This window comes from Neolamprologus multifasciatus, chromosome 19 (genome assembly GCF_963576455.1).
Source record: "Neolamprologus multifasciatus chromosome 19, fNeoMul1.2, whole genome shotgun sequence".
Taxonomy (NCBI): Eukaryota; Metazoa; Chordata; class Actinopteri; order Cichliformes; family Cichlidae; genus Neolamprologus; species Neolamprologus multifasciatus.
In genome coordinates this window covers 18,649,323-18,661,336 of record NC_140457.1, presented here as the reverse complement: position 1 = coordinate 18,661,336, position 12,014 = coordinate 18,649,323, and the positions used below count along the sequence as shown (strand labels likewise).

Here is a 12,014-nt window from a genome sequence, read left to right as displayed (position 1 = left end):
TTGCATGACAGTTTTTGGAAAAAGCATCTTAAAAGCCTCCACCCCCTTTTCTTTTAGTGAAAAGAAGTAGGCTCACACTGCACTGTGAAAATGTTCACCTTTAATGAAACATCCTTTCACAGACAGATGATGAACAGCTGAAAAAAACAGAAAAGTCAGTGCAGTTTGAACAATATGTCCAGATTTAGTCAGTCTGCTATCACTGCAAGTGCCGTTTACAGAAAAAAGCTACAACACTGTTATATGTAAAATATTTTGCAAATAGTATCTCACTTAAACGTTTAAACAGCACATTCACAAATGCTTAAACTGATTCACACAATATGCAATAATGGTGGTATCGCCACAGCAAGAATATCAGTGCATTTTATTATACAACAATTAATTTTTAATAACTGCAATTATCACTCTTTACAAAACTATCCAATAGGTCAGACTGAATCGTTTGGCGGCCGGTTATAACCCGCGGGCCATAAGTCTGACACCTCTTCAGTCTGAAAGCGCGTACCTACAGCTGCATTTGCTTGCACCGCATTAACAAGAGGGATTTACCAACTCTAATATATAGAAAGCTGAAATAGCCTGAAGTTTGTGCGTTCGTGTGTGTGTGTGTGTAACTGAGGACTGAAGAGAGGCTTTGGGATTGGTGAAACAAACAGACAAAAGAAAGAAAACAGATGCGTTTGAATGACGTCCACTGTGTCCCTACGCTGCATGTGCGGAGATATTGGTGTCAGGAGGCCTATCCTTCTGACATGGTGTCATAGGCCTTTACGCATTGCTGTACACTTTGGGCGTCAATCGCGTCGGCTCAGCAGTCGATATTTAGGATTGCATTGCCAACCTGTGGCGGTGTTGGATAAGGTATAATCACAGGTTCACGAAGTAGCAGAAACAACTGGCTAAATAAAAGGAAATGTTACATTTGTGAGCCTTTATACGAGATAAATATGCACAAACGCCTGTTTATTAGCGCAATAGGCCTGCTCATAGTGAATGTCACTATGAAAAAAAATCAACTTTTTCTTAAAAAAAAAAAAAGATATTATAAATCTTTAAAAACATGCCTATAAGGTAGACGTGTTGTTTACACAGGATGAGGTACAATAGTTATTTCCAGTTTTCCATTTAAGAGATCTAAATCAGGTTTATTTTTTATTGATACACGCTTCCTGGAGAAAGCATTGCAGTCCTTGTAAATTTAGGGTGAGTCGGGAAGCCTGCAGGAATGAAATATTTACAGGCAGCTAAATATTTCAACCCAGCACCTTGTCAGTCGCCCTCACAATTTATTTCCACTGCTTCTTCCGATTGCGGTCTTATTCTTTATTTACTGCCGTTGGTGCTGTAGTATGGGTGAATGAGTGGCGACCCCAGTCAAATACAAGTTAAATAGTCCCAGTCTGTACATTGCTCCTCTTGCGTGCGCAATTTTTGAAAGATAACGTGGTGCATATTTTTTGACAAATTAACTGATTGTGCTCATTATTGTTATTATTATTTGATATAAAATGAAACAGCCAAAGACTGAACAGCTTCTTGTACAGAAGGCATTTCATAACCCCACATCAAGAGTCTATAATTCATGCAAAAACATCCCGAAGGGGATTTGGATCGAGCGTGTGGTGCGTGCGCGCACGTGCACGACAGAGAGAGGGAGAGAAAGAGAGAGGGAGGGGGGTGGGGGTATCTGTGAAAATGATATCAGGCTTTTCCGTCAGAATGAACTTTACTACTGTATCCAGCCATGAAATAATCTGACCTGACACTTCAAACCATCTGCGCTATCTATCCGCCCTCTTATTTACTAAATCAGCCTGTGCACAAAACGGAGTGTGTCTGATACTAAAACCGAGTCGCCTGGCGGGGCCATGATAATCCTATATACACAAATATTTCTCCCCCTGCTTTGTTTTACAGCTATCACGAGCTGGACGGACGCAAACCCGTGCGCGCTGATGGACGCTACTGTAAATTAAAAAAGAGAAAGGAAAAAAATAACAACAAAAACAACAACAGCAACACAAAACTGAATAAAGGTACCTAAAGGCTGTCATCACACTTACGACTGTTAAACAACAGCAAACATTTAGCTTCCGTTTGGGAAAAAAAAAAAGAAAAGAAAAGAAAAAAAAGGAGCATTTGTTCACGGGTTATATAAAAGAGCGCGCTTCACCGGCGACACCTGATAATATTTTATTATGATTATTGTTAATAAAGATTTTGCAGCTGTTCAAGGTTGGCTGCAGATTTGAGGTCCTGTTGAAATGCTTTAATAAATACCGACAATCACACTTTATTTATATTTGTGCACTTGCACTGTGGCATAATTTTATATTAGACGTGCGAAAGGACAAAAATATATATTTTAAAAGGCAAAACAAGCATTTAAAATATGGTATAGTGGCGCTTATAGTAGCGCTTTATAAGATTCTTTCAGGCGTACGATGGGCCGGCTTATGACGGAGGGTACATCACAGAAAGCATGGCAGCCTAGCAGGCCATGCTAAACACAACTACAAATGTGATGTGTCGAATTTAGCTTCCACGCCGTCTAATATTATCTGTTGTTATTTATTTATTTATTTATTTATTTATTTATTACCTCAAGGCAGGGCAGGACGGGGCAGCCTATAGGGATGTGTCATTTTGCTGCGTAAAGCCTGTTTCATAAAGGGAGACTGAGCGTGTCTGTCTGCTCGGGCACTTCACTATATAGGACTCTTCCTTTAACACCGCCCGCCGCGCACAAAGGCGGAGGAGAGCACGGAGAGGCAGCTAAACGTTTGAAGACGCCAAGCAGAAAAGGTCAAAATGTTTATATTATTTTTGAAAAGGGTGGTGCTGAGTGCTCCTTTCCGCCTGATTGGCTGAACTTGACAGTGATTGACGTGCATCCATGGCAACCGGGCAGCCAATCTGCCAAGTCCAATAGGAAATCATCGGAGGGGGCTTGACTGTCTTTTTCTCTCCCCCCTCCTTAAAAATACATCTCAGCTCGGGCTTTAATTCTTTCGTACATTCAATCCCAGCATACCTTGAAAAATAGACTACACCGCCGCAGTGGCTTTAATTTTTCCCCTTGCACCTTCAGCCCTTTGCCTGCCAAGTTTGCCAAGCCCAGAGGATGCGGTAGCCGGCCCCCACGCAGCATTGTCCCTCCTCTGTGGCGTTTTTGGCGTGTGCGTTTTTTCACGGCTGGTCAGACGATTGGTTCGATAACTTTGGGATTGCCTTGTTTTCTGGGTCGTCTTGGATTGCCTCGGCGCACGGGAAGAAGAAGCAGAGGACTCGGCGCGGAGGAGAGAGAGAGAGAGAGAGAGGAGAGAGGAGAAAGGAGGGGGAGAGGGAAACACGGGAGAAGCCTCCATGTTTCAGTTGCCCATCTTGAATTTCAGCCCCCAGCAGGTCGCCGGGGTCTGCGAGACTCTGGAGGAGAGCGGGGATGTCGAGCGCCTGGGCCGCTTCCTCTGGTCGCTGCCCGTCGCGCCAGCGGCCTGCGAGGTCCTCAACAAGAACGAGTCGGTGCTCAGGGCCCGGGCTGTCGTCGCGTTCCACACTGGCAATTTCCGTGAACTCTACCATATCCTGGAGAACCACAAGTTCACCAAAGAGTCGCATACGAAGCTGCAGGCGCTGTGGCTCGAAGCGCACTACCAGGAGGCTGAGAAGCTGCGGGGCCGCCCGCTGGGACCGGTGGACAAATACAGGGTGCGGAAGAAGTTTCCCCTGCCCAGAACCATCTGGGATGGAGAGCAGAAAACCCACTGCTTCAAGGAGAGAACCCGGCACTTGTTAAGAGAGTGGTATTTGCAGGATCCCTATCCAAATCCCAGCAAAAAGAGGGAGCTTGCACAGGCTACTGGACTTACACCCACACAAGTAGGAAACTGGTTCAAAAATCGCAGACAAAGAGACAGAGCGGCGGCCGCGAAGAACAGGTGAGCTCCGTGCACAACCGTCACCGCCACAATCCTAATTTACGCGAACGCGTCAGAAACGAAACATACCCGCACACTCCATTACTGCCCATCAAGTGATTTGCCCTGCTTTCAGTTTAGTATACGTGCCTCTTTGGAGGCAATCAGCTCTGACATCAAATCATATTAAACTCAAAATCATACCGTAATCCCGATTTTCTTCTTCTTCTTTTGTAATAAACGCCGCTTTCAGTGTCTGTGTTGAATCGCAGAAAATGGCCAACCAGCACAACCAAAAAATGGCAACGGGTTTCTCCGTTTTCTCCTGTCAACAATGAATTATTTGGACTCTGAATGAACATTTGTATTATTTAAGTGTAATATTCCGACTGAAATTAAGTCGACCCTGCAACTACATTAATGGTATTTTATTAACAGTGACTCCAGTATACTCCTGGTACTATTATTAGCAGTAATAATAACACAAACAACATAAATCTAATTGTTTTTACATGCAGTTTAACTGATGTCACGTTGTGCTTTCAAAGAACTATTTTCACTGGCTCTATCTGCCTGTTAGATGGTCGGTCGACTTACATAAGGTCATGTTTCATAAAGCCTTGTGTAAGCTAGACATTTACTACTGAGAATGACATTTAAAATTGTCCCATATCCAACAGTTATCCAAATAATATATTTGCTGTCTCCCTGTGGTACGTGGTAAAAATGTATCAATTATAAATTCACTAAAAAAAAGTCTCACATATTTCATTTAATATTTTTTTTGTTTTGTTTAAGCAAAAGTAGACATTTTTCTTCTTCTGTATGTTTGTTTAGGATTTTTTTTAATTTTTTTAATCTAATAAAAAAAATCTATTTTTTAAAATAATCGATGTAGACAATATATTATATATGTTCTGTATATATTATATACTTATAGACAATAATTTTGATGATCCTCGAAATAGACGGGCTTTTATTGTCATGTCTCTCCTTCCTCTGCTCAGGCTCCAGCAGCAGGTCCTGTCCGGCGGCTCGGTTCGCTCCCTGGCGGACGAGGATGGCACCGTGGACCGCCTGGGGAACTCGTCCAGTCCTGAGGCCAGTCTGTCCAGCAAAGCAGCCGCCTCGGCCATCTCTATCACCTCCAGCGACAGTGAATGTGACATCTGACGGGCAGATCGAGGGTGTTAATGAATTAAAAGGGGATACGAGTGAAAGACAATCCAATAAACAAGTCATAGTGCCTGCGTTGAGTTAAAAAAAAAAAAGAACATACACACACATACACATACATACACACACACACAAACTAATATTTGACGGCTGCCAAAACATAAAGGGATCTGTGATCTGCTGCGGACTGCCCGTCCTTATCCTTTTAGGCCTATACTTTTGTTTGCGTTTTACCCACGTGCGGATAACTGAACTTAACACTTGGACGAAACACATTTCACGGACTAATAAGCCAACGCTTCGAGATGAAACGTTAAAAAAAGAAGAAGAAAAAATAAGTAAAAGGAAAAAAAGGAAAAAGGGATGAAGACATCCACACGCGCCTAACCTGCTGTTCTCTGTGGGTATTTCATGTTGAAAAGAACTGTGATATTTTTACTTTAAAGTTTTATAAATAATGTTTATTTGCCTATTTAAAACGATCTGCTCTGTCTCTTCGAATTTCATATTCATTTGCTTGGTGTTTTTAATACTTACCTTCTACACAGGTAAACCTGTTGAGCATGCGCGCTTTAGTGAACATGTGTTTCAGTAAAAAGAAAAAAAACCCCGTAAAGATAACTTAATAAAAATAATTGTTGATTCAAGAGAGTTTAAAGTTCAGTCTTATTTCTTGGATTGTCGTGTGGATAGAGTAAGAGGAGAAAAAACAAAGTGTGAATAAAGCTGTAAGAATATGGACATTTATATGTTGTTATATAATAATCTTGGATTTTTTCGCTAAGACAAACGTTCTAGTGATATTCGTTTTGATACCTCGATGCTCGACTCCTTGACACGTTTCAGAGTGAGGCCTAATTGGCCGACATGCTTTGCGTCCTGTAATGCAGGGTGACAGCGAGAGGTCACGGAAAGGCCGGCTCACTAACCCGGATGATCTGCGGGAGAGACCATGGAGATCAAAACACAGCACAGATTGTGGACCTGGGCTTTACGCTGCACAGACGGCGCAGGAACAGGCTTCTTAAATCGTGCAAGTGTCCATTTTCCCAAGACATCGGGAATCAGACCGTACATGAGGCAAAGCAGTCTAGTAATTAACATAAACAGACAGCGACGATGAATTTAACACGGTGATACACACGTGCATCATGTTATCTTGACATGCATGTGTTTGGACAACAGCTATATAGTTTGTAAGTTAGATGTGTGTGTGTGTGTGTGTGTGCGCGCGCGCGCGCGCGCGCAACTGAATCCTAATTTCATGTTCGGCAACCCTTCAGCTACAAAAAAGCTTTTTAACTCTTTTATTTTATTTTATTTTATTTTATTTTATTTTATTTTATTTTATTTTATTTTATTTTATCTGCATAGCCTCTGCTGCCTTTGTGTTGCCCTGCAAGCAGAAGCGGGATGTGAGCACAGTGAGAAAATCCAGACTAAACCACAATGTCAGCCTTTCCAGCTGATGGGGCAACCACCTGGTTTCCTCCTATTTGCCATTAATTAGGCTACTGTAACTTATCAAGCTCACAAAAGCCTTTCAGCTTGAACAAAACAGAAGCCAAACGTGTATGGTGAATTGGAGAGAGCGAACAAGTGAAGGGTACTAAGTGGGGGTTCAGGGTGCTTCTTTTTATTTATTTATTTATTTTTTTGCTCCTTCTTTTTCAATCTAGGAGGACAAAATAGCTAAATATTTCCGTTTCTATTGAGAATAAGGACAAGGGGGGACTACATGAAAAAAGTCTTTCTCGCAGTCAATAAGGTTGTCAAACTGGTCAGCGGTAATCAGTGCTAATGATGGGTCTGGGGTCCCAGCGCAGACAAAAGGGGTCCTGCCGCTGTTTTGTGAGGAGAAGCGACCGCGGGTCGCTATCCAAAGCAAAGACTCCGCGAGGAGAGTCTGGGGCGCAGAATCACAACTTCTCCTGTGTGTGTGCGCGCGTGCGTGTGTGTGTGTGTGTACTCGCTCTCTACGGGGTGAACTCGTGGCTTGGCCTATTAATAGGATGTAATCACCATTTTATTGTCTTTATTTGTGACTAGCCCGCACATAGACGCAGTGCGGTGATTATTCTGCGATGAAGTTCTGAATTAAGCAATTTAACGAAGTTTTTTTTTTTTTTTTTTGGCTAAATGAAGCAAAGTGACGTCTTTTAACTTAGAAAACTTGTATTTGTCAGAGAAGAACATTTCCCGGTGCTTCAGCTTTAAAATATTTTTTAACAAGTTAAGGATAAGTGGCGCGGAGACTCTTTGAGCTGTGGGTGTGATATGTGATGAAGGGCAGGCAGCAGCCTTGGTTATGTGTGTTTACTGTGATTGAATCTATCAGCGTCCTTCCGTGCAGACACTCTGGAGTGCAGCATTGTTTATCTATAAGCAGGACCACATATCAAAGCTGTGTGTGATTGAATTGGATCCCCGTTATAACCTACTTATTATAATTGTATTATATATACGTAAATGCGTCCTGGACGTTTCCTTTGGTTGATAAATAGAATTTCATTCGTGTTTTCCTTCAGGCATAAAACGCAAGATGCTCAACAGTCTCCTCTCACGGTGTACCAAACTGTGATGGAGGAGGCAGGAACGCTTAACACCTGGGTAAAAGAACAAAAAACAGAAACGTGCGTTCCAGGTGCAGAAAATGTTTGTTTTGAGTTTTTCACCTTAAATTTGTGAGAGATCCAAATTTTGTCTCCTTCACTGTCCGAAAACCCATCATCTTACGTTTTATTATGCATGCCCACATTTCCCCCCACTCAGATCAATACGAAATGCAAATTAATGTTTCCATCAGGTGATAAAATAAATATAATACCCACGAGAGCATCTGCACGGAGGGTCTTTCACCTGGAGTATCCCCTGAAGCTGGTGTTTGATTAAAGCCCGTTTAGCGTCTTGATAACACAATAAAGTTAACGCGAGAGATCTGACTGCAGAGGTGATATTCCTGGTAGAGCTCTGTAGGCTTAGACAGAAAAAGAAACATCCTGATAGTTTGCTGGAGTACATCTGGACACCTGCTGCATCCAAGCAATACCCACAGGCTGTCTGTGAATGTAAGACATTGATTGGATCCTCGGAGTTTAGCACATTGTTCCACTGATGCATTAAAATATGTGCCATACATTTGGAATATGTTGATTTTTACACTCTGAGGAGCTCTGGAGTTTCCAGAAATTGAAATAAAAGTAGACCACTTAAATTCTGCACAATTTTGAGGTAATCATCCTTCTTCTCTGCTTCGTTTTGGCGGTGAATGTACTTTTTATTCCGCTGCATTTAGCATCATCGTAGATTCTGATTATTATGCCATGAGGGAACACGGCTAATAGGTACACCTGTACAATCTAATACAATACAGTTTGCATGATGCGAAATGACTGTTCTGCTCCTTGGTTTCATTTGCACTGCAGGCTTCGCCAAAGATGTATTAATTAACGTATACAGATCCTTTACTTAAGTAAAAGTACAGATAACAAACAATGAAATACTCCAGTACTTAAGAAAAAGTATTACCAGAAAAGTACCAGCTATTTAAAGCTTGAGAATGAAAAGTATACAGTGTGCGGAAATATTTGCGTTTGGTTTATGTGTATACGTTGCATTTTACCGCTGTGGGTGTATCATTTGATCATTATGCAACAAAAAGTCAGCTTTCATCTGCTCAGAAAATTATTTCTGTTGTTTTTATTAGACTCTATTTCCACTTGATCCAAAATTGGTTAAAGCATTTCACCCTTCCGTTAACCGCAATCTTTTTTTTCCAGAATCAGCAAATTTGGAGATAGGCGGTTTGCCTATCTTCAGTATCTTGACACACACACACACACACACACACACACACACACACACACACACACACACACACAATAATTGTAACCCAGTGATATTACCAGGGAGTATATATCTGTGTAAAAGGGGTCACTATGAAAGAAGCGTGCTGCAGGCTATTAATTAACTATTTATAAATAATAATAATAATAATAATAATAATAATAATAATAATAATAATAATAATAATAATAATAATAATAATAATTTTGATTCACCGGTATTGGACTTGTGGCATAAACTGAATATTTTCCTTGTCAGCACATCTCCTGAATTGGTCGAGGTCACTCAGCAGGGGAAATGTGCCCTTTTCAGCAGGGCTTTTGTCCTCCGCCCTCTTCGTTTTTCTATCAAAAACCGCACCCCAGCAACTTAAAAATTTTTTAAAAAAAACCACCAAAAAACCCCAAAACAAACAAACAAAAAAATCATCTTGCTTGTTGTTTACAAGGTTTCACTGCGCGATCTTTAAAAAAAACAAACATCGCCATCAAAACTAGTTTATCTGGTTGAGGAAAGCGGGCGTTTTTTTTAAATGTCGGCTCATTGTGCAAAAGGCCATGAATTTGTATCCAAATAATTCATTTAAAGCCGTTCCTTTCCCCAAGTTCTTTCCAACCTTGGGAATGTAACTACTTCCACTTATTTGTGTTTGCTTGTTAAGGTGTTTTTCTTCCCATCTGAGAGGTTTTCTTTTCAAACAACGGCAAACAATGTGTTTGCGCGCTGTGGAGATGCTTCACTCTGTGGGGGCTTCACAGCATAATCGTCTTCAAAGGGTACTGAAAATGGAAAAGTGCGTGCCAGTAACGCCCCCTGGCGGTGGTGTTTTACTACAGCAAAAAGGTGTCGCTGGTGGGGATGAAAATATTCAATCCAGTTAAGTTTTGTAGTTTTTGTGTTTTTTCCTTTCACAAAGGTGGTTAAACTTACAGGGTTTATTCCCCCTTTTATTTCATTTCCTTACATAAAACGTAATAAATAAATAAATTCCCAAATATTGAAAATCATGCGGAATCACTACTTTAAAGCATATTCCAATTGCTTCAAGTAGTCCTGAATGAAAACAGGATCTGAAAACACAAATGGAAGTGCATACATGCTTGATATGCTGTCTGTTTGATTATGTTTTGTTTTATTTTCTAAACCATGTGTCCGTGCAGGTATCACGGTATCTTTTCTTCACGCAATCTAAACGGAAGAAATGCCAGATCTTTTCATCCAGTCTAGTTTTCTTAATTTCAAATCGTTCCGAGCGATCACATTTGCAGCTGATAGCCAAATAATATTAAAGAGCATCACATTTGTTATTGCAGGTGTCAAGAGATCCACAATACTACTGAGGAGGGCACCAGTGTCTTCAGTAGAAGCTGTCCTGATTAGATTTTAAAGCCCGTTGTTGACCTAACGCATATTTATCTCTGCAAATGCCAAATTGAAAGTCAAATATACTCAATCAGATTTAAATGATAGGCGCTGATTTCCTGTGAATGGATGTGCTCAGCCTCCGAATCGAAAGGGAAGTGCTGCAGGAGACTTTCAGCACCACGGACAGAGACGAGGCTCTGCACCTGCAGCGCACTCTCCAACCACCTCATCAATCATTCGTTCTGTAATTATCCACCTCTTTGATACAGATGATATTGTTGGGGGATGATATCATTATTCACAACAAAAGAAAATCCTTTCAAAAAAGCTTCAGACAACGCTACAAAAACTTTACATGCAGACTGTACCCTCTTATGGGCTGCAGCTGCTGTAGAGACACACATTTATAGTAAGTTTGAAACAAAGGTCTTGTTTGGACTAATTTCCAGTGATTCTCGGTAAATTAGTTATTTGGATCGAACGCAGGGTGTCTGTAATAGCCTCGGAACTCAGAAAAAGTCTCCAAATCCACCACACAGTAGCATCATAACTGCACCAGTTTTAAGGACCTTCTGTATAGGTCGAGCACTCATTGATCAGCCGTTCTTTGCAGGTTGTAGGTTACAGCGCTGTAAGTTTAACACATATTGATTGGCCACGTTTCGTTTTTGCTTCTAATCATCTGTTCAGCCTCCGAGGCGCGCTTGGATCAATCAGCCAATCTCAAACGTCGCTGCTCACTTTGGAGACCGATATCGGCCCGGTTATTATAAGTGGTTTTTGTTTTAGGAGATGCTGGGAATAGAAATAAGATGACTGCATGAACAGAAAACACGCCGTCTATCCCATCGCTATGCTTACCCACCTGGAGATGGAGCTTCTGCTTGTGGGTGGAGGTCAGACGGTCAGACGTGGCTGTGGCTCTGAGAGAGGCTGGGCAGCATTTAAGGAGCCAAAGAGAGTCCATTACTCTGGTGACACTGTAGAGCAAGGGTGGACAATGAATTCCCTCAAAGGGCAACATGAGAAACTGGGACTGTTATTGAGGGCCCACCAATAAGCTAAACTGAAATCTGCTGAATATTAATTTAATTTCTTTAAAGGCTTTTTGGTCCAGCCCTCCACAACAGTCCCATTCCTCATGTGGGGGGAAATTAATTGGTGCAGGGATTCAAATATTTCTTCAAATGTTGTTTTTTGTTTGACTCAGTAAGTAGCCCCAGGGCAAAAAAAACAAACATCCACCCCCACCCCCCTTTTTTTTTCGTTTTACATTGAAAGCAGAAAAAAGTGAACCCAGTAAAATTACTGGCTAATATTACACTTTCATTGTTTGGTGGAACAAGAGTAGGACACAGTATGGATGATAATATTTATCATTATTGTCGTCCACGCTACAAGTTAAGGGATCCACCTCGCTTTACACTGTGTCAGTGGTGCATATATTTAAAACTACAGTAATTATCCTGCACAAAACACACAGTCAGAATACTCAGTAATTAACCAGAGCCAATAATGTGGCCACAGATGCTCCAAGACAGTAAGTACAGTAAATAACTAAAGTAACTTAAAAAATACAAAAGAGAAAGAGTTACAAAATATGACAAAATAGCCCTAATAAACACAAATAGCTCTAATTATAACTATCCTACTTAAATATATGCAGTTCACACTGAGGTGGCCTGTAGCACTGATGAGAGTGTGGGG

At 41.2% G+C, this 12,014-nt stretch overlaps 1 protein-coding gene across 2 annotated transcripts; it reads left to right on the top strand.

Annotated features, from left to right (window-relative positions):
- Positions 1-2,530: 2,530 nt before the first annotated feature.
- On the top strand, positions 2,531-9,318 carry LOC146496410 (homeobox protein SIX6). 2 transcript variants are annotated; one of them, XR_014871178.1, is made up of 3 exons: positions 2,531-3,941; positions 4,928-5,496; positions 5,987-9,318. XR_014871178.1 is itself a non-coding variant. In XM_085143284.1 (2 exons), exons 1-2 carry the CDS (start codon positions 3,370-3,372, stop codon positions 5,091-5,093), a joined length of 738 nt encoding a protein of 245 aa, XP_084999410.1. In that variant the 5' UTR covers positions 2,531-3,369; the 3' UTR covers positions 5,094-9,318. The 2 variants fall into 2 exon arrangements, 1 of the variants encoding a protein (XP_084999410.1); XM_085143284.1 differs by having other exon boundaries at positions 4,928-9,318.
- The last annotated feature ends 2,696 nt before the right edge of the window (positions 9,319-12,014 follow it).